At 31.5% G+C, this 22,586-nt stretch overlaps 1 protein-coding gene across 1 annotated transcript in view; it reads left to right on the top strand.

The window, feature by feature from the left end:
- The window catches only part of Duox (dual oxidase), a 46,453-nt gene that overhangs the window by 16,551 nt on the left and 7,316 nt on the right, over positions 1-22,586 (top strand). The window contains exon 3 of the mRNA XM_070642945.1: positions 14,642-14,722. Within this exon, the coding sequence (XP_070499046.1) occupies positions 14,642-14,722 (81 nt within the window). The remainder of the gene's footprint in view (positions 1-14,641; positions 14,723-22,586) is intronic.

Genomic DNA, 22,586 nt, shown 5'->3' with positions numbered 1-22,586 from the left:
GTCAAACCGCCACAAAAGGTCCACTTCCCTACCAAAAGACAGCTAAAACTGTAGCAAATAAGTATTAAGTATAAGAGAAGAAAAGAAAAAGTTTCATTTTTTATTGAAGAAAACAAAAATCACACAATGAGGTGCTGAGATATCTTATGGCTTGCAAATTGATTGACCCAATTAAAAGACCTTCCAATTCATTTTTTGCGTTCCTTTTTCTCACTTCTTTCATACATTTTGCTTAATGACAATTTTTTTTTCCTTTCTCCTTCGGATACTTTTTTTTTATTTCTTTCTGTATTTCGAGCAAATCAATATAAAGGAATGTACATTTGTGGTTATTTTTTGACTGCTTCATTATGCCTTGCTTTGTTTCTCTATGAAATAACACACAAAAATAAGATATTTTGCGTATCTGAGATTAAAAAGCATTTGATTATCGTCGTCCATAGAATTATGATTCGTATATTGTGTACATATTTGCATATATTTGACAATGATAAATATTTTTCAGCTTGTTTCCATGCCTCAATGCACGTTTGATTATTTGTTGATCATTTTCACAGTTTCATACGAGTATTTCATTAAATCTTTTTGATCGCCTAACAATAAATTTTTGTTTGGCTTTCTTTTAATGCGAATAATGGTTGCGGTAATGTTATCTACTGATTTGGATGTCTGACTGGCTTTTGTGAATTCGGAGGTATGACTTATTTGGTGATTGAGTGAATGAAATGAGAGGAGGAGTAGGGGTTATAGGCGGCTTAAGTAAAATAATAGTAGAAATGTGACTTTAACATAGATAGTCATTGTTATGTCATGTCATGGATTTAAATCGTATTATCTGTAGATTAATGGTCCTTTAACAACTCAGCCTAGCTGTTGTCACGACAAATATTCATATGATGTTGACTGTTTGGAGCTTGAAATACATAACATTTATTGAAATGTTGTCCACACGCAACCGCTTATTTATCAGTAGCTAACACTTGCTTAAGTGGACAGAAATACTGGCTTTACCCACTCGGGGCAATAGACGCTCTACACTGTGTTGACGTCAATTTAACGCGTCCCGATCTTATACATAAATATTATTTAAATTTATTGGAAAGAACATATTCTTTAGCTTCATAAGTGCGTGAATCATCACATGAGAAGTTCTTAAAAAATTTCCCCTTTTTAATAAAAGTCACACTTCATTTGAGATTCTGAAAATCCCCCATATATACATCCTGAATCATATCAACTCAGCCACTTATTTTGCACCGAAAACCCAAATACTCAATATAATAAATTCACATAAAATGCGTTTTACTGGACCTACAACAAACATTTCAAATAATCTCTACAATTCAATTAATTTCTCTCATTCTCACCATTCCCACCGCTGATTGAGTGATTGATATGATTCAACATGGATCGAAACAGCAGCAGCTAAGTAGTAAGGTTAAAAATTCGCATTTTGAATTGCCACAATTGTCTATCTATCCATCCATCTATGACATATATATTTAAATATTCAAATTAATATTTCAAATGTCCAAAAGTAATCTTTATAAGTGAGCATAATAATGGATTTTTGAAAATTAAACCTCAATGAAATGCAATCAGTGAAATCGCAATTTAATTGAACTTTTTCAAAAAGAAGAAACATGACGTCCTTTAAATTTCAGTTTAAGCAGCTCACTTCTTTAATTTGCTTCCAATATTCAATATTAGTAGATTATATCATCGAACGTGCTTTTTTTCGATATGAGAATTGGTTGTCATTAACAGACAATATTCATTGAACATTATTCCTTTTAATGAGCTTTCATTACGGTTGCTAATTTCTCTGTATTAATTCCAAAAAAAATGACTTCGTGAGGCTTATTAGCTGCTCTTTTTTTCCCATACAGCAACTTTGAGAATAATTTTTTTTGTGTGTGCCTTTGAAAACCGATTTGTTTCAAATAAAGCCTAATGACATGTCATTCAAAAGTAGCTCATGAGTCAATAATATCATTTTAAGGAATAAGTGAGCATCGTGAATTGTTTGCATTTCATCATCTATTCGCATACATAATTGTTTTGTTGAAATAGTATTAACGTAGCTTAGCTGCAGACAAAAAATGAGATTTCCAAATGGATTTAAATTCTTTGTCATAAGATTTTGTGTGTCTGAGTTTATTTGGATGAGGCTGTGAGAAGCACTGAGACATTGAGATGTCTCTTGAGTACGATTTTGAAATTGAGAGTGCTCGCACATTTATTTTTGCTTTATTTGCTCACTGGCTGAGTATTCTAATGATATTTAAGCCTATAGACATGTGTTACATGATTCTGTTGATTATTTCATCAGATTTTTATGTAATTTTTGTGGTATGCTTCTTTGTTCTCAATTAAGGGCTTTTTCATTCATGGCTAGTTATTGCTGGAACATTCTATGCTTCCAATGGTTGATTATACGTAGAATTGGTACCTTGACACTCAATATGCCAACAAGTAATGCTTTCAGGCATATGCATGAGTATTCCGGCCCTTATCTTTCGATATAGCCAATTTAAAGTCCGATACGATAATATAGCTCTCCGACAGCACTTGATCTACAAATACAGACCTAAAATCAAAGCTCTTTTATGCATTCAATGACTTTTAACACCTTGAAAACATTCCTAGTGAACATACATATCGAATTTCACATTCGCACTCAACAGTAAAGTCATAAAAAGTCCAAGAATATTGTCAGATATTGCATTTCAGAATAAAATCAACATAATGCATTAAATTAAAGCTGAAAGTGTTTTGAAACTATCTTGATAAATATCCAGACTAATTCATTGAAAAGCATGCATGCACATAAAGATGAATGTCTTACATTCCATAATATTTTACTATCTCCTTGCACGTTATATCAATTTAATTAGTTCCTTTAAGCTCGACCCCATAAAAGTCATTAAACTTTACCATCATCAAAAGCATATTCCCGTACTTAATTTGAGCTTATTCATAGTGTGCATGCTTGAACCTTGATGTAATTTCCTTCCATTTATTTCCTTTTTTTCATAGCTCATTCACATCCAATAAAAGAGCGTTTAAAAATTTATGAAAAAAAAAAGAAGTTTTTAAGGCAATTAAATTCATTTACCCAATGTCCAAAGCTAATTCGCCAAATTAATTCGTCAAATATTCAAAAATGGGCAATAACAAAATTTGCTTCAATTATAATTCAAACAAAATCAATTTGAAGATATAATTTAAATGCTATGTGAAACGACAAGAAGAAGAAAATTATGAGAAAAATTCCATGCGAAAGAAGTAAAGATGAAATAAAAAAAAATATCAATCATAAATCGGGTTAATATGATTTATTGACTTTTACTTTATTTGCTACATGTAGGAAACTATGAATTGTTGGCACGTAAATCGAATATATCAATTTTTATATGGATGTTTCTTGTTGCTTATTGTATTTAATGGTAAAAAGGTGTTTTTAGCAATAAGAAACTGCACTTGTGCTATAAATTTCTTTTAGTTATGTTTTGAGACTCGTCTTCTTAATCATGATACACAGCACATATGATTTCATACATTCGACTATAAATAAAGAGCTTTTGGGTGTATTACTTTAATGGCATAAATCCTTTAAATGAAGTCGCATACTTTAACTATTGTGTATGCGAGATAAATGATGATTTTTTGAAGGCTAAGACTCTGTGGATTTTGTGGTTAGTGACTTTAAAGGGGTAAAATATGCTCTAAGTTATCCCGACAGGTACAAGGCATGTGAAATTTCAAATGTCTGACACCGGGCCAGTGTGACTCTTACTCCAGATTAAATTCGATGAGGCTCAACCTCAGGCTAGAGTCAAGATGGCTTATTGCCAAATTTTTGACTATTTCTACATCGTGTGCTATTCGGGTATACGTAAGCTTTCCTTATTGGCTCCCATTTTGAGGAATGTGGTAAAGTTCCTCGATTTATCAAGTATGCAACTTAATGACTCACTAAGGGCTTTTGAATATATTTTGAACATCACGGGGTACGTCAATAACTAAGTCTCAAGACTCAAAAATATCGCAGCATGAAAAAAATTATTCAGGAATTTCGTCGTCATCAAATTCCATTCTAAACTATAGCATCCCCACCCAGTCCAAATTCTCATATCTGTAATCAAAATAGCGACAATAAAATCATCTTGGCCACACATTTCCATATTTCTTCTTCAAAAAAAATTAATATTTCTCGCATAAATTACCATTCGATGATCTTTATCAAGAAAAAATCAGAAAATATTCATCTGAGGCTAATTTTCGGTCTCGCATTGTACAAATGAATGAAGGTATTAACGAATTGGAAGTAAACAAATGGGGAAAAAAAAGTTGTCTGACATTTAAATATCAATCAAAAAAAATGTGTTTTATATATCCATACACATTTTCGTTGGTGCTTTGCGGTAAAGAAAAATAAAAATTCTGCTCGATTGCCATAAACGTAAAAGAAATGAGAAACGTGTCTGTTTGGACCAGACAGACCAAAAATTATGAGTTTGATATACTAAAATGACAATAACACAAAAAAAAAATCAAGTTTTCGGCCTAGAAAAAGATAAAAATCTGGCCGATTTTGTGTGTGAAGAAACTTTCGTTTTTTGCATTAGATTCATGTCATCAATCACGAGTCAGTGGTTAGCCACAACTTAATTTATGCTAACTTGTAATGTCAATAGAGATTTCTTCTTAATTGTTCAATGACGATTGTGCTTGCTTTCCATTCATCGATGGTGACATAAATTTTATCATTTTATTGATATTCATCTTAACTGCTGATATGATTTTTACACAATAATTTCCTGCATATGCGAAGGTAATCTCGTCCTCATTGTGAAGCCTTCTTTTTTTCTGCGTGCTGAATTGAGTTAATTAAAATTTATGTAAATTATCTTTTAATCCACTTTCTGTCGAATGATATTTTAATGACAGGAAATTTACAAAAAATTAAAATTGTCTTTTATCAACAACCGCATATGCAGTACGACTGGTCGTTATTGGATCATTTCGATTAATATTAATTACATTCAAGCACATACTAAAGTGATTGAACATATTCTTTCTGATGAGTGGGAGTCGTGTAATCTTAATTAATCTATATGATGCTGTAAACAGCAGTCATTCAATTATTGGAATTGGATTTTTAAATTCATAGTCGACAGTTACTATTTAAAATTTCGTAATTCAAAAAATTCAAAAATTTCACAAAACCATCCCATATTTCGAACATGTAAACTTTGTGAGATAGCGATCATCTTAATTAGTGGGTCTCGTTAGCTTACATGAACAAAAAAAAGCTTAATTGTTTTTACAAACTTGCGAATTTTTTTTAGTGCTGGTATTTTAAAACACAAGGTGTGTCAACTTTCAAAAAAAACTTTGATAGAAATTAGCTGGACGACATAAAAAATTTGCTAATTTCTGATTGATTGTTTATTAGTAAAATGTTTGTTAGTCTGGAAGTGACAGCTTGTCACGACTTTCGATTTGTTGGAATGAAAGAGTTTTACAGTTTAATTATTTTGTGATGGTTGTAGGAATGAGAATTGATTTGGAATTTAAGAAGAAGGACACATGTTAATTGGCGTGGTTGGCATATTTTGTATCGAGAGTTCGATCTTGGTATGTTATGTGAATGGGCAGTGAATTTGCTGTCCAGAACTGAATAGATTAAACACTTTGTGATGAGCTTCAGAACCATGGAATGTCAAGCTTATTTACCTAGTTGTATGTCTGGTGTCTAGGGACGACTAATCATTTCTAGATGGTCGGATCAAGCACAGCCAGTCTTTGTCAATTTCAGCATTAAGAGAACCGAATTAGAATCAATTTTTAGGATTTTCAAATTTCTCCAATTTCACTTATTGTTGACTATTTCGTGTTAATGACCCTTAATGAACCAATCTCATAGTAAGAGTCAGCATTTCAGAATGTCGACTGTCCACCTCAGATAAAAGCAACAGTCAGCAATATAAAAGATCAATAAATTTTTGCGACACTGAAATTATCCAGTCAGTTTAACACAATTAAATGCACTTTGTAATTAACAGAGTTTATGACTGTGAAAAATATAATAACTAGTATATAAAAGTCAGCAATAATTTGGGTGTAAAAATTGGAAACATTAAATTATCGAATCGATTTTTTTTACCAATTATTCCCATATTTAAAGTGAAGTTTAAAGTTTAATTCCAATTATTTGTTTTAAACTTTCTTTAATTTGTAGAAAACTTTTCAATAAAATCAATTAAATAATTACAAAAAGTTAAATTATTTCCGTCGCACATCATAAAATGCTCAAACTTATTCCAAATTAAGCAATCCATATAAGATAACTTCATTGCCTCCTACATAAGTAGATTGACTAATGAATGAACTGAATGTAACAGAACAAGACAAACTTTCCCATATAAGGAACAATAAAGGATGCAAATGTCTGTCGAATGAGTAAATGTGTAGCATCATTAGGTTCTAAAATTGTTTGAATTGTGAGTTTTAATGATGGAGAGGAAATAGCATTGAAATGAAGAGTATTGGACGATTAAGCTTCATTAAGGGTTATTCATAAGAATTTTTTAATGCAAATTGTCATTTTGAAGCTTGTATTCTAGTAAACTATAGACTTAGTATACTCAAACTGAGACCTGCAATCTCTATAGCAATAACCTTACTTCTTCCCTGCCTTACCCTTCTGAAAAATTCACTTTTAAGCTCTAGCAATAAATTTCATACTAAATTTGCCTTTTGTCCAATATTTTCATATAAATGCTACCTAAATCCTCTCTAGTCCAATAATTTAGACTTAATTTCCATTACTTTCCTCTTGATGTGCTCGGAACATCTCTTAACATCCCACATTTATGACTACTGTCATGTAGTATTTGGATTATCTGTTGAAAAAAACATTATTTATTACATTTAATTATATTAAGACGTTAAGTTGCATGTGAAGTTTCGCTGATATGTAACTTGGACAAAAACAATTTAGTGGATAGAAATTACTGTTTTTAAAATTTAACAAGCAAGACTAAACGTGCAAATTACTATTTTTATAATCAGACTTGTTAAAGTGACTAAGAAAATAAGTGCAAAAACTCACGTGCAATATATTTAATTAGGTAATAATTTAGAGTTATTTAATAATGGGATTTTCCAATAGTTTTTCGTGATTAATGGGATATTGGAATATTGCACTTAGTTTGTACTAATTTATCAGACAAATGAGTATTTATAGAATTTTAGTGTTGTCATGTAAGTGCCTATAATTCACCAGATGTGACAAATTTACTAGTCCGAATAGCACAAGTCGATTGCTTACTTACTTAATTAGTTAGTTCGCTGTCCGTACAGATCAAATTTGATTCATGGCCCCAGATCACACCTAATGCTTATGCACCAGATTTAAATCTATCCAAAATCGGCCGGTAGACCGAAATGACTCTGGCATAGTACTTTAGCATCTTGTCATTAACACGATGACGGAGCAGCGCTTCTCTAGCAATTGCAACGTCCTTCTAAGGCCACTCACCTGAGACGATTCTGGCGCCCATTCTAATTGATGATATAATTCACTAAAATCAAATTTATTGTCTCACAAAAAGTCATCAAATCACATTGAAATCCGAAATTCTTGCTTCAAAGAAAATGTCGTCATCATATCAATTAAATACACATATTCCACTTATTCCTTCTCCTCGATTCCGATATATATATTTTTTGTTTCAAGATGTCGTAAATAATTCAAAAAATCTTGATTTCAAAATGCCACTTAAATTTAGAACAACTTGCCACTTGTATATTTCAGTTCTTAGAAGTCTTGAGGAATCGAGTTCAATTTCTTGAATAAACATTTCAAATATTATATCCGCTTATTTGCTCAGTTATTAATCACTTTTGTACAGCTTGTAAGGTAAAAGGGATTTATAGCCTCAAATGTTATTGAAACCTCAGATTATTTTGATAATTTTGACGGGAATGATGATATACCAAAGTAAACACAACGCTGTTAAATTTTGGTGCTTTAAGCATGAATAATTAACATCATGAGTTTGGAGTTCTGCGAATTCTATTATCACCTTTTGACGAAGAATTTGGAGTGTAAATTAGTTGAAAATGCATGTACAATATTTACGTAGGTTTAAAGCTATAATGTCTTGCTTGACATCTTCTTGTTTGCAAATAAGGAAATGGAGATGGATTTTGTTGAGGCTTTATTGAAGCTTTTTGTCGGTACATACATAGAAATGACGATTTAGACCTTAAAGTCTAAAAGCTGCTTATTGGCTTTATCTATCAGGTTATTCCCCTCAAATTCCAATTCTAATATTATTAACAATTCGTGAAAAAATCCCAAGTATTTCAAAAACATCACCGACCGACTTGGTCATCAACTAAATTAAAAATTATCTGTAACATCAATGCCTTGAGAAAAATAAATAAACAAATTCCACAAAACCACATCCGTGATCAATGAATACATGTGACATGTTTCATTCTCAAGCACATTGTGAGTACGTCAATCTGATTAATGAATTTAGATCCTTTAAAGGCGTTACTTCTTTGAAATCTCAATCAATTCTCATCGTATGTGAAATAATTATGAAGAATATCAAAGAATTGATCCAATAATATCCAATAATTTTGAGATCAATAAAGATTTCCGAAAGGCGAATCAAGTATATTGCCAATTATTTTCATGTCCGCTTTATTGACACCATTTAGACAGGAAGGGGTTCAGTATGAATAAGACTGAGAATAATAACAATGAATTTTAGAATTGTATTGTTGTGAAGCTTAAAGTTAATTTTATTAACTGGTCGTGTCAATTTGATTAGTGCTAAATTTATCGTTTAGTGATGAGGTCATTCAGAAATGGCATGTATTGTGCCGAGTGTTAGATGACAGTGGGGTTCAAGGAGAGCTTATACAGGGGTTTTATTGAGTCCTGACCTCTCTTTTTGGAGTCAAACCCCACTTTTTGGCAAAAATTCTTGCATGCAGCTTATAATCAGAATTCACAGTTCATATGCGTAAAATGCACATACTTAACTGTTAAGACTTGCACCAAAAATATTCAAATTAAGTGAAATTTCTACTTTATTAAAATTCAATCGCGATAAATTCTTGCATTCATTTACTTTTTTTTATAGACTGTTTCATTTTCTACATTCAAATTGACAATGTTTGCCTGTGTAATTGAAGAATAAAATCATTATTAAAATATCAAGGGATGGGCACTATTGTACAAATCAGTATACTTAAAAATTGTGATTAAGGTTGTCAGTTCCAGGGATTAAAAGATGCTAAATCCAAAGATTAAGCACCTCAGTTGTAATTTCTACTATAATAAAGCAATCAAGGGCTCTTCATGCCCACCCCTTGCAGCATATTTAAATATCTAAAGGGAATTTCGCTTTTCTCTTTAAGATTTTTATCAGCACATATTGATCGTATTTTAACTCACATCGTTCGTGACTCGAATTTATATTCACTTTATTTTAATATCACATGAAATTTTTATATTTATTTCTTCGTGTTTGTTCCGTTTAGATTGACATGTTTCATGACTTCTTACCTGTTGTAAAATGTATTTAATGATATTTAAAACATTCTAGCAAAAAATGAGTTGTAAGTGCGTTTATGGAGGTAGTTTATAGAGCGCCTGGTGCTCACAGACATTGTATGCAATTTACTTCCATTTAACTACTTGCACGCTCCTTGCGAATGACCTAGATTTAACAACTTAACACATAACTCAATAAAATATACTGCAATTAAGCAAAACTCATTTAAAGCAGTTTAATGGCTCATATTCTACTTCAATAATCATCTAACCACCCAAAGCGCTTCACTTAAAATCTCATTTTATCTACAAAAAAATAGCAAACAGTTTAAGAATAAGCACATGCTTACATAATAACTATCGAGATGAAGATGATCATTTAAAAGGAACGATAGAGTCTGGAGCGATCAGACCTTAATTATAAATTAATGATTCACGTGTGTTTCTGACATTACACAAAAAAAGAGACTGGAAGTAATAACGAAAGCTCACAGATGTTTTGCTAATAAAGAATAAATCAACAAAGACATCCATTTATAATTGCAGCAACAAAGAAGAGTTATTGACGGTTTGTTGAGTTGATTTTCATGAATGTGTCAAGTGCTAAAAATGCACACGACAAGTGCATCTAAATCCACTTATTTACGAGATTTCGTGTGTCGTAACGCAGTTGTGCTAAATTAAGCACCACAATTTTCAATAATTGACGTCTATTGGAAAATTATGTCAAATGGATTTAAGTGCTTTTTAATGAGATCACAGATGTCCTTATTGCATGATTATCACTATAATAACAATCATAATTTTTGCGGTGGCGTCACAATTAGTAATTTAATCATTTCTGTATAGCATTTCCGCAAAGTGATTTCGGTTGCAGTAGCAATGTTTTTACAATTAATAATGACCGTGAAAAGCATTATTAAAACTTTACATTTTTATTTCGATGAAAATACACTGGTTGTGTGTTGTATCTTTCCTGTTACTCGATGACCGAGCGATACAAATGAAGAAGACTTCGTCACGGAGCTTTTGAGGCTCCGATTTACCTCTTTGATTAACGCCAAACAGAGGAAACTACAGTATTGCGTCCACGTGGCTGCCTATATTAGGCGACTTCCATTTGGTGTTAACAAAGAGCTTTACCGGAGTCTTAAATGCTCCATGGCGGAGTCTTCTTCACTTGTGTCGCTCGGTATGAAATATATTAAACTTACTTGTTGTTGTTATTTAGAAATCTTCATCAATGCTCATTTGCGGCATTAAACAATTAATTATATTTCTATGAAAAATGATGTAACACAGACAATTTGTTGGAATCAATCTTAGATATTATTATTATTCTCTGGTGTCTTCATTTTCATGTTTGAAAGGAAATTTTTTGGTTGCTGATTTGTGAACAGTAATAAAATTTTGTTGGCAGTAGCAAATAAAATTTCATGGTAAGCTGGTCAACACAAGAAGCCAAGAAAAAAAGTTGTAAGATGTACAAGGCATTCGTGTTCCTGTCATTTTTGTTAATGATTAATATTTTGATCATAAACAATATTTGCAGTTTTTAGAAAGGTCTTTTGATGGGGGATTGATTCATTGTTTTGGGTACTAATTAGAGTCAGAAATGCAACTTGTAATGGAAAGGCCGACTTACTTCGCTGGTTGACCAGATGTGTTGCGATCTAAAACTGGCATTATCACTGGCTACTCTCTGCCAAATACTGATACAAAATTCAATGCATCTCTATCGGCAAACACTCTCCCATGAGTTCTGGGGCCTTCCTCACACTCCTTTGTCCATTAAAATCTCCATCAAGGATTTTGCTTGTTCAAGAATGAAAAGTTGATTTGATAGACTCATCAACTGCAGTTTCATGGATTATATGCAACGTAAAGTAATTAATCAAAAGCCCACACACATAATATGAATATCCATACACGTCCAAACCTACAATAAATCAGACAAAAATCTAAAACTCATCAAATTATTAAACCAACTACAAATTGCTACTCAAAAATTAACTCAAATAAAACAAGCAAAATTAAATCAATTCCAAAAAAATGATTAAAAGCTTTCTAATTTATTATAACAAATGCGCTGAAATTAATTAGATTAATACCTATCATAATTTTTATATCATTGTTAGACGATTCATAATCGCAAAATTTGTAAAATAAATCTAAGCGCCAAATTGCTATGTTAAAAATAGAACAGGCATATGAGTAATGTAAGCCGAACAGTGAAAGAAAACAAAAGCATTGGAAGTGAAGGGATTTTGTAAAGTGTTATTAATCACGTATACTTTTTATTTTAATGAATGAGCATATGAATATTCATATATGTGCATTAGGCAAAAAAAAGATTGGCAAATGCTTTTGTTAGATGAATAATTTGCCATTCATCATCCCTGAAATTATTATTTATTTTATTAAAATGTATCGCTTTGTAAGCACCACAAAAATTAAAAAAAAGATTGATGACCCCGTCGTCTAATACATGTGTACAATTATTATGAAAAAAAGAGTCTTTCCCTCTCACTGACTAGTTTTGTTATGAAAACTAATATATTAAGTTTTAATCTGCATAATGATGATTTTGTCCGTGTGCTATATGGTGAGATGTATAATCTCATATTAATATTGGATTAATGTAATATATTTATTGCGATAATATTCAGTAATAGCAACAACATGGCTTACATTTACTCAATGACTAGCGTCTTTGAGGATTATCTTGTCACAATCTTTGAGTTTCTTGATCGGATCACTTTGAAATGATTTTTTCAAGTAATGAGTTCATTACAGTTTGTGTTGAAGTTTGATGACTCAATTGGTGGTTTTAATGAAGACATGTATGATGATTGTTGTCTTTCAAAGAATTTGATTCTTGCATGCCCTAAAACTAATAACACACACCAACAAAACTAACAAGGGTGTACTTGAATGCAATGACATCAAATCCACAAATTGATGGTTTCCATAATGACTGCTTAATGAACATAAATTAAAGTCTGTGGACACGTCTTCATATTTCAATGTACTTAAAGTAATAACTCGCATTCAATTACATGAAATATTTTTATTCGCTATCAAATAATCGGCAAAACTTTATCCTTTTTGAAAAATGAGAATTCGATGCAATGGATACATATGTCAGTCATTCAGCATTTTTTCATGCATCAATATTTGCTGCTGACATTTTATGTAATGAAATATATGTATGAGAAAGTTCAGTTTCATGACTAAGGGTTTTTGTTTAATTTAAATAAGAATGCAGTGGATGTTGGGTTAATGCTGAAGGACTTAAAGCGCAGTTGAGGCATGTTTGGGAATTGTTGGAACGGGATCAAAGGGGTGCATGAAGTTAACGTTTGAAAAGTTGGACAAAATCACTTTAAATCCTGAAAAATTGCATTTTTGGTACAAAAATTCAATAAATTCACATTAGATGATCTTATATCTGACATTATAACTCCCTAAACATCCATTTCATCCAACACATCCAGCTAGCTATCATTGAAATTGTTTAAATAACTTGAATAAAAACTATTGTCATTTTGATGTCCATCTGTCTCTTTGTATCCCCCTGCATGCGCGAGATTAAAAAGAGATTTCAATTAAATATAAATTGTAACCATATCAGTCACTTTTAGAGAGGAAATTGTCCATAAAATGTCATTTGAATTTGACTAAAAAGCAAACATTTTAGTTTTTGTATAAAAAATCAATTTATGAGAAAAAACTGAGCCATAAAATATAGCAATTAAATGCAATACTGTATGCTATTTATTTATTTTTAAATTATCCACTTTGTAGCATTTGTAGCATGCCTATATATCATCCTCAAGAACATTTATTTCTCGAAATACCTCCAACATATCACTAATCTACATTCAACTCGTTTCATTATAATTAATTTTCATTATCTTTGATTGCATTAAAATGAAGTGTAAATGGCATTTAACAAGCAAATCTTTTCAGCATCAATTTATAAAAATCATGTCTCATTTCAATTAATTAAAATTATTTATAAATCCATCCATTCAAGTGTATCCATGACGTTAATTTACACTAATCCATATTTTTTTTTTCTTTTGATGTTGAGACTTGCATTTTCACATGATGTAAAATTGTGGTCATTTATAATTTTCATTATCATATTTTTATAAAAATGATATAAATCTCAGCACTCGTGTGTAATAACTTTACACATTATTTAATCCGTATAAGCATAATGCTATGTTATAGCCGAGTGCACTGTTCATCTCAGCAGGGGCTCTAAATGAGGTGTTAGTTAGGAAATATGAATAAAAGGTTGCATCGTCAAAGCTTTTGAAATTTTTCGGATGGTTTCGTTCAGATTGAACTTGAAGATAGATCGGAAGCACTGTTTTTGGTGCATAACTTTGTGAAATTAAGTTGCATGCCCGAGCAACTTAAATGAAGTTAGGGAGTCCATTTAGATAACTTGTGACTTCAAAATGAAGCACTCAATCAGATATGTAGGCTGATAAGGGTCTCAATGATTGAGTGTCTGGTAGAATTTGGCATAAATTCGAGTATAAGACGATCGGATGCCCAATATTTAAGCAAATTATCCCTCCTTGCTCCTCAAATTGAACTTATTGTTAAAAATCCCAAACTACTTGTTCCTTTCAATCCAAAATTCCACAAAAAAATTCCCAAATTTATCTCAAGCTGACACAAATCTGACAATAAAGCTGTTAACAAATTCTAAAACTAACAAAAGAATCATCAACTCCCTGCTGTTAATCTCCCAATAATCTAACACTTAAAGTCAAAGAGAAAAAAAAATCCTGTTACATCTCAGAAAAGTATTTATGTCCATGTGTTGACGGCCTTACAATCCTCCAAAAAAATTTATATTCTACTCGCGATAATTGTCAGTGAACAATTAATTTTACAACTTCTTTGTTTTAAAAATACAAAAAAGAAGTGCCGAGATTCTTAAAAAAATTCTTTAAAGTCTCGTCTCGTACTGATTATTATATTATTTGAACCTTTATTCATCATGTCTTTTCTCTTTTTTTCTCCTCTCATTAACAGAAAAATATTTTAGTCACATTGAGAAGCAACGCTATGACGGCTGGTACAACAACTTAGCACATCCTGATTGGGGAGCTGTGGGTAAGTACTATGATAATTCTGAGTAATAATTCCACAAAAATGACGTCTCCGTGCGAGCATGAAAAGTCAATTTGTTGTGATGTATATGCTGTATTTTTTAATTACCCAAGACGCGATCATGATGATTTTAATTTAAGTTGTAAAAAAAATTATTAAAGCATTTAATTATGAAAAAATATAGCTTGCGAAAAAGGCAGATGGCAACAGCAAAGCATTCCAACATTTTTATTTCTCTTCAACAATTCCATTCCTCTCAGCATCTCTCACGAATCATAGTTTATTAAGACCTTGAAGAGATTTTAACTCATAATGCTGTAAGTTTTAAGAGCAATGTTTCCGCACGGCTAATTCCTCTTCATAAAAGTAAAAGGAGATGAATTTGTCAATTAATTTAAGGTCTATAAAAACTATATTTTAAGTGACATCCATTAAGTTAATTCAGAGGTCTTAATGTTGCGACTTTTTAATGTCACTGGACTTTAAGTAATTATTTTATGGCTGTTGAGGTAGTTATGGTTTAATTGGATTTTTTAGATCTTCCATGATAAGGGCTTTTAAATTTTTGCAGATTCATGTATGGCAATCAATTAGAAACCTTTGGAAGTGAATCTGAATGTGGGTCAAGGTCTTGTGGTAATTTTATGCTTACAACGCAGATTTTTTATTGGATTCTTGTGAGAAAATGAAGAGTTTTTTGTTTGTTTCTTAGTCTTTATGGAACTAGAAGTTAGTAAGCCATATTTGGGTAAGAAAATATCAGTTTGACTTATTTCACCTGCGGCTTTTGACATTTGGAGTGAAGAGTTTGAAATAAATCGTTTTAACCTGTCATGAGAGTTGCTCGACAGCATCTAACCACAAAGATCAACAAATAATTCCCAACACCCCGCGGGATACCTAATCAACCTGTCCATATGACACGTATTCCATCAAAATTGTCAACATAAAAAGAAATAAATTCCAGCAAAAATAAACAAGCCATAAAAGTGTAAAAACCGGCTATATTCCCATAAAATTTTTGGTCATATTTTTGCCTCCAGGCACATATCCATAATTCATATCGTCACACAAAATATACATCAAATTCCAAAATACTGCCAGAGGCTATGCGAATTCTTGAATACTTGATGATGATTTCTTTCCTTTAAATTATCGCATTATAAACTAGTTAAATTGAAGAGGCTCTTCCTCAAGTTGAAGTTGCGGTAACTGTATCAAGTACAAAATGTTGTTGAATTTCTTAACTTGAAAAGCATCATTAAAATGATTTCTATGAAAATTATGGTTTGAGCTTGGATGCTAAGGATATCATTAGCACATGCTTCAAATTGTAGACTTACAGTCAGTTGGTAATTGTACAGCATTTCTTAGCCTTAAAGTAATATAAATTACAGTCTAAATAAGACCACACAAAAGTAATCACAATATCGAATTGTATAAAGGATTTGGCAGGTCCATCAACACTTCCTAGTATATTAAATGAAGCATCTAATCATCACCTTTCAATTTTTCATGAATCAAATCGCATTATTCTTAAAACTTCAATTCTAAAGACCTTCAAATCTGCACATTATACCATACAAAACTTAATCCATATTTTCAGTGTGATTCACAATAAAAATTTCAGTTCCATAGACCTAAAAAGCATTCCAAAACCGTTAAACATCAAGACATAAATTTATAATAATCAATTTTCCAGTTATCGATGTCTCAAGTTCTTTATTTAGTATCCTGTTGATACAATTCGATTTATTTATTGGAATAATTATCTACATATTAAGGCAATAGTCAGAAAGAGCTATGAAAAGCGCGAACATTACATCGTTCGCCTATAATGAGTTCATATTCTACTCAATGCAATGCTGATGCTACATAAGATTGCAATTAAAGTTCTTCTTATTATTCCATTTACATCTCCGCGTATCTCCTCGTACAAGTGTGTTAATGTATGTATATGTAGCATATAGCATGGTGGGTTCTTTATGATAATTTCTACTTAACCGAACAGCATCTTGTCAATAATACATAAAGGAATGCCACACATAATTTATTAATATGTGTGAATCTTGTTATTCGTTGAACCAGTTATTGACCTCATAGGCTGTATAAACAATGAAGCACTTGCAGAGCGAGGGCACATTTTTTCGATGATATTTTCCTTCAAGGTATTTATTCGCAAATGACACTTGAGCTGAATATAACTATTTTTATTATTCACATATTTTCAACTTAATTGATATTGTTGTGCATATATGTATGACATAAAATTATATTGCAAGTCAATTAGGAGTGTCCACGCATGAGTCATGCTGATCGACCTATTGATTTTCAATACAAAATTGAAACCGCAAATTTATGACTTGGTTGTGGTTTTTTGGGGTTTCATACTTACTTTCCAATCTGCTGATATTCAATATGCATCACATAATAAGTTGAGTGGCTATAATCCTATAAAGCAGCAGCTTTTTGCATCATCTAACAAATATTCATATTATCCTCCTTAAAGAGGCAATCATTTGATTTGCAATTTGCAAAAATATTACAAATTATAATCATTGACTTAATGAAACTTCTTTTTATTATGTACTCTAAACAAACGGCAGCAGCAGCATATTCGTACCTGTTTTCACGATGATTTCAAACGCTGCACACAAAAAAAAACATGTTGTAAAATAAAAACAGAAACGTTTTGCGCAATTTTCTTGTTTTGTTTTAATTTGCGAAAGAACCAAGTGATGCTGCATAAATATGTTAGGTTATTTTATACTCTTTCTTGTGTTGTGCATTTTTCAAGGTGAAAAATGTGATTTTAGCTTTGTCTTGACTTGATGGTCTATAAATATATGCAAAAATAGATATTGCGGTATGTTTATAGTCTTTTTTTGCATAAATGAGGGCATATGAGAACAGTAATGAATAATGACTTAATTAAAAGTCATTCATGGGGAAAATATGGCTTGCTGATGTGATCAATTGTAAGAAAAAGGAAATTTAATGAATTGTGGGCTTGTTTTGTAAGTTTTATCTGTTTACTAGGAGCGTAGGCAGACTAATTTGCTGACTGAACCTTAGAATATCTATAAAAATATCACAACTACTCGAATGCATTCGCTGACCATAATGCCTTCGCTCTGTAATCCTTGGCATCTCTCAGTTAGTGTCTTTATCAACAGCCACTCTCAATGAGCTCTTTGATCGTCTTCATGCCCATCACTCAGACTTCCAAGCTTCAAATCTATCAACATTTACTTTCAAAATCTGATTCCAAAAAAAGAAAAGTCCGGTGATGTACAAAACAACTGAACCAATACGTTCCATTCTGACTTTAATTAAAAATTATGAAATATTTAATTATTTTAAATCCGCCGGATTGACTGACGTTACATAAAATTTCGGCAGCTGTTTGTTTTTGAAGTCACTCTGCTGGAATTAATTTTGCAATAGTTCAAAAAAAAATTAAAGAAAACGTATTGTTTAAATTAGTTCATGCTGACAGGATTTAAAAAGTTTGTGGATTATGGTACTAGCAATAATGCAGCAATCAAGAAAAGTTATGTTATTGAGTCAGCGGTCAACGACATTCGGAGGATTACTAGTGATATTCAGGGGCGTTGCCAGGACAAGTTTTTCAAGTATTTTCGATACGAAGTCCCAAAATCCTTCTGATTGGATCCTAATTACACCTCCAGTGTCGATTTCTCGGTTACCATCCTTTCCTACTTAGTCCTAGCCAAGAGTACAGTTTAAGAAATTACCTTGGTCGAGGTAGTTGTAGGAGCATGTGTATAGGGGCTGATAAACCTGATCATCCCTATTGGGATGTACATTTTTACCATTTTTCGGAGTTCATATGATTGCCGATTTCTTAGAGTTCAGTTCAATTTCATGTAAATCAACAAATTCCATCCATAATTTCCAAACAATTCAATTTTCATTCAGCATATCATCACACAAAAATGCAACATACGCTCTTGAAATTCCACCTCACAGAATCATCATAACTTGTTTTTCTTGCAAGTTGCAAGTGTTCGAAAAATACATAAGCATAGAAAAAGAGATAGAAATATGCTTTAGATGCACACTCTCGGTGTTGCATTGTTTTGCAAAAGCATTAAATTATAAACAATTATTTTTTTGTTTAAAGCGATAAAAACTTTTTAATTTACTTTACGAGAAGTTTCATAAACAATCAAGAACAGTGTAGAGATGAAAAAAATTTGTAATTAAGGAAGAAAAAGGTATGCTTATGCTGAAAATTAGCAGAGCAAATATAACCAAATATAAAATTATCTAAGTATCACTACTTCTCGAAACAATTACATTGAAGCAACGTACATACTGTGCTTGAAGAGAAGGAAAAAAAAATCGAAATATACGCGATGGTAATATTTAATAGCGCACGAATGATTCTGCAATGTTTCATCATGAAGCAAATAATTGCACAATTGCTTAACTGCCAGAAACATAAAAGGCGGAAAAAATACTTCTCAATTTTATATTTTTATTTCTTTTTTGCTTGTTGCTAGTTGTGCTGAAAAAAAAAACTGCATCTATGCTTAGTGAGGATGCATGAAGAACAAACATTACTGCAGTTAATAGAAAGAAATTCCATGTTTATGGCTTTTTATATTTTTTTTTTTGTTGAGCTTTTTTATCTCTGAAATTAACTTTTGGTTGAAGTATTTTTTATTGTTAACATGAAGTGCTGTAAACAAAAGAATTGAAGTCAAAACAGTAAGCGAGTGCATGACTGTGATTAATATGAAAAGAGTCTTGTAAGCTGATTCTCACACGACTTATCTTTTCATTCAAATTGAGAAGCTTAATTTTTTGGTTATTATTATATTGTTGGGTCAGGGACGTTCGGAAATTGGATTTTTTTTTAAATTGAAATTTTAAGTCAATTTTTATGCATTAAAAGCCTTAATTAATGACTAGATAATCCACAAAGATTTAAATCTGAGAATTTTAGGAGTTTATGGATTTTTGTCTCAAAAAGCCTAAGAAATAGGAGATTTTTCCCAAACAGGGGTGAGGAGTTGTTCCCCAAAACCCGCTGCACCCTCCTCCTTCTTCATGCCATTTGTTGATTCCATCCAAAAAGCATTGAACCTCCTTATTCCAAAGGTATTATTTTTTATGACCCACTTTTGATGATTTGTTGCGAATCAACATTAATTCATGTATGACTGGAAGCAATACACACCAATTTAGCAAATGCAAGCATATAGAATCCATTCTGTGCTCAATATAAGCTTACAAATAGAACCTTTTAGTCGATCGAGTTCAATGAATCTTTAATAGTTTATTAAGATCCCTCAATCATTCAGTCATTGGACTACCTGTGTCATTTTGGTGATAATTCCTTCTCTATCTAAATTAAAACTATTCAAAACATCCAATAATCCATTAAAATTCTACCAAAAGAATCAAATTCTAATAAAGCTATTAATCTAAGCTATTAATACAAGATCAATATAAAATTTAATTATTTAGATCAATAGCTTAAAATGATTCGCATAAATTCTAATAAAATTATAAAACACCATAAAATTCATCAAATATCCAACGGTATTCTCAAAAAAAAATAAATTCATCAGCACGCCAATATTAATAAATCGCAAAAAAAATAATCAGCAGCATACCAAAAACAAAATATTTTTTCAATTTGCTCACCAGTCTGGAACAAGCAAATACTTTTGACATTACTCCATCGTGTAGCTTTTGGAAGCTGTAATTGATGAACTACACATTATCTTATTTCCCCAAAGGCGATTACCATTTCTCCTATAAAACGATTACAATATTTTTAAATGCTGCTGAGATGGTAATTTACGATCTGTCATTTATAAGCTTTTCTCACTTTACTTTCATTCATCCAGCAATGGCTAGTATCAATTTTATTTTTGAAAAATATCTTTTTTCATCTCATTATCCCGCCTTAATATTTTTTTAATACATACTTCTTATTTTCCTTTGCTTATGACAGTTGGTACCTAAATTAATATAAACATAATTAAATGAGATATGTTACCAGCAACGGTTTACATTTCTTTATCGATTCACACAGTTTGTTGCTTACAGTCTAGTCTATAGACATTTCTCCTCGCTTCGTCAGACTCAAAGTCTAATTATCCATTTATTTCGGCATTAACCTTTCAGTCAAAGACTTTGAAAAAATGTTACTTTTTTGATTTTTAATTGATTTTCGATATTATTTTCAATTTGGGGACATCCGTCAATGATGTTTATTAGGTCATGATAATAAGATATCTAATACAGTGCTATGAGGTACTATGAGTCCCAGAAGTCCTTATAGACCAAGATTTCGGAAAAGCTCACCAGATGGATACACCTAAAAATCCCAGACGCCACACTTGAATGCCTCCCGCTCATAATTCAAATTTTTTTGTGTACTGTCCGCTGTCTAGTGTTATTTTGTCAGACATAACAACCTTTTTCTCAATCAATTTATAATAATCCCTATTTTATGGTCCATATAAGCATAAAATCTCACTTTTTGTTGTCAAACATACCAAATTGGCACATGTGATAATGAGCGTAATGCATTAAACAAATGGAGCGGCAAAAAATATCTCATTAGTAACTTTTTTTTCTATTCATTGACAATCAGCCTATGAAAATGGCTATTATTATGAATGAGAATTTAAATGTCCAGGTGTACATAAGGCATTAATGATGATTATAATGAGAAGTGGTGAATTTCTTATAAAATTTACATATCATTATTTCCATTCAAATTTATTAGCATGTTTTCGCTAAGCATATGGATTAATACCTTTTCATTTGGGGAGGGTTATTAGCGCTATTGGCTTCTCAGTTTTTTTGAAAAATAATTTATTGGATCTTGTAATTTCGATGGTAATTTTGTGGTTGAATTAGCAACCAAAACAAAATTTGTAGGAAGCTTAATGGTAATTAATCATGCGAAATACCAAAATTATTAGTGTGAAAACCTGTAGATAAACAGCATTTGGCTTATAATAATTCGTGTCTTCAATTCGATTTGTGGCTGTTGTGGTAGAAGGACATTTAATGTTCTATTAGAAGTGTAGATTTAAGCAAATTAATTGATGCCAAATATTTGCTGTAAGGCATTAATAATCTAGTCTGGTATGCCTCATGGAAATTAAGAATTTGTATCAACATGACATGCTCTGGTATATAACTGGCATTCTGATTCCGTCGAGGTACCTCCAAATCATAATGATGTTATACTGTCAGTACAGGTAGTGTATAACAAAGGAGTACCCATTGGAATTTGGTTCGGACCCAATGTTGCATCGCTAGGGTTAGCTATTCATGATTTACTGATTTTAGTAATATGGCACTGAGTAATATAGATTGTCTACCTCAGGCGAATCAATCAAGATGCTTAAATCAGGGAGTGGTGCCACCCCATTTGAAGCTCCTTGCCACTGCCTCCTTGTTATGCAACTAAAGTGACATGACTTTAAGCATAAATCCAATTCTCATTTGATTCAAAATGGACATAAATCATGAATTTTATTTAATATCAAAACAAAATTACAAAATGAATTAATTTATTTGTTTCAAAACCCACTCAAGTGCCACAACATGCCCGACAGCCATACGACAAGTTGCTTCCATAATAATAAATCCATTAAAGATTACACTCATAAATCTTATACAATAAACTATCTCTAAACTCCTCCTAATGCCTCAATTTTTAAATCATCAAAAAACTTTCAAACTGCTTTTACTACACTTATTTAATGACTTTTTAGCGTCTCTATTCATAGTTTGCTATTCCTTATGACTACAATGAATGTATAATTTGTATCATTCATAAAATTGGAACTGTTATTATTACTATTATATT

This window comes from Chironomus tepperi, unplaced genomic scaffold, assembly GCF_022539635.2.
Source record: "Chironomus tepperi strain 1889 unplaced genomic scaffold, CSIRO-AGI_Ctep_v1 contig_305, whole genome shotgun sequence".
NCBI lineage: Eukaryota > Metazoa > Arthropoda > Insecta > Diptera > Chironomidae > Chironomus > Chironomus tepperi.
The sequence above is the reverse complement of the archived record's forward strand: the minus strand, read 5'-3'. Positions and strand labels throughout refer to the sequence as shown.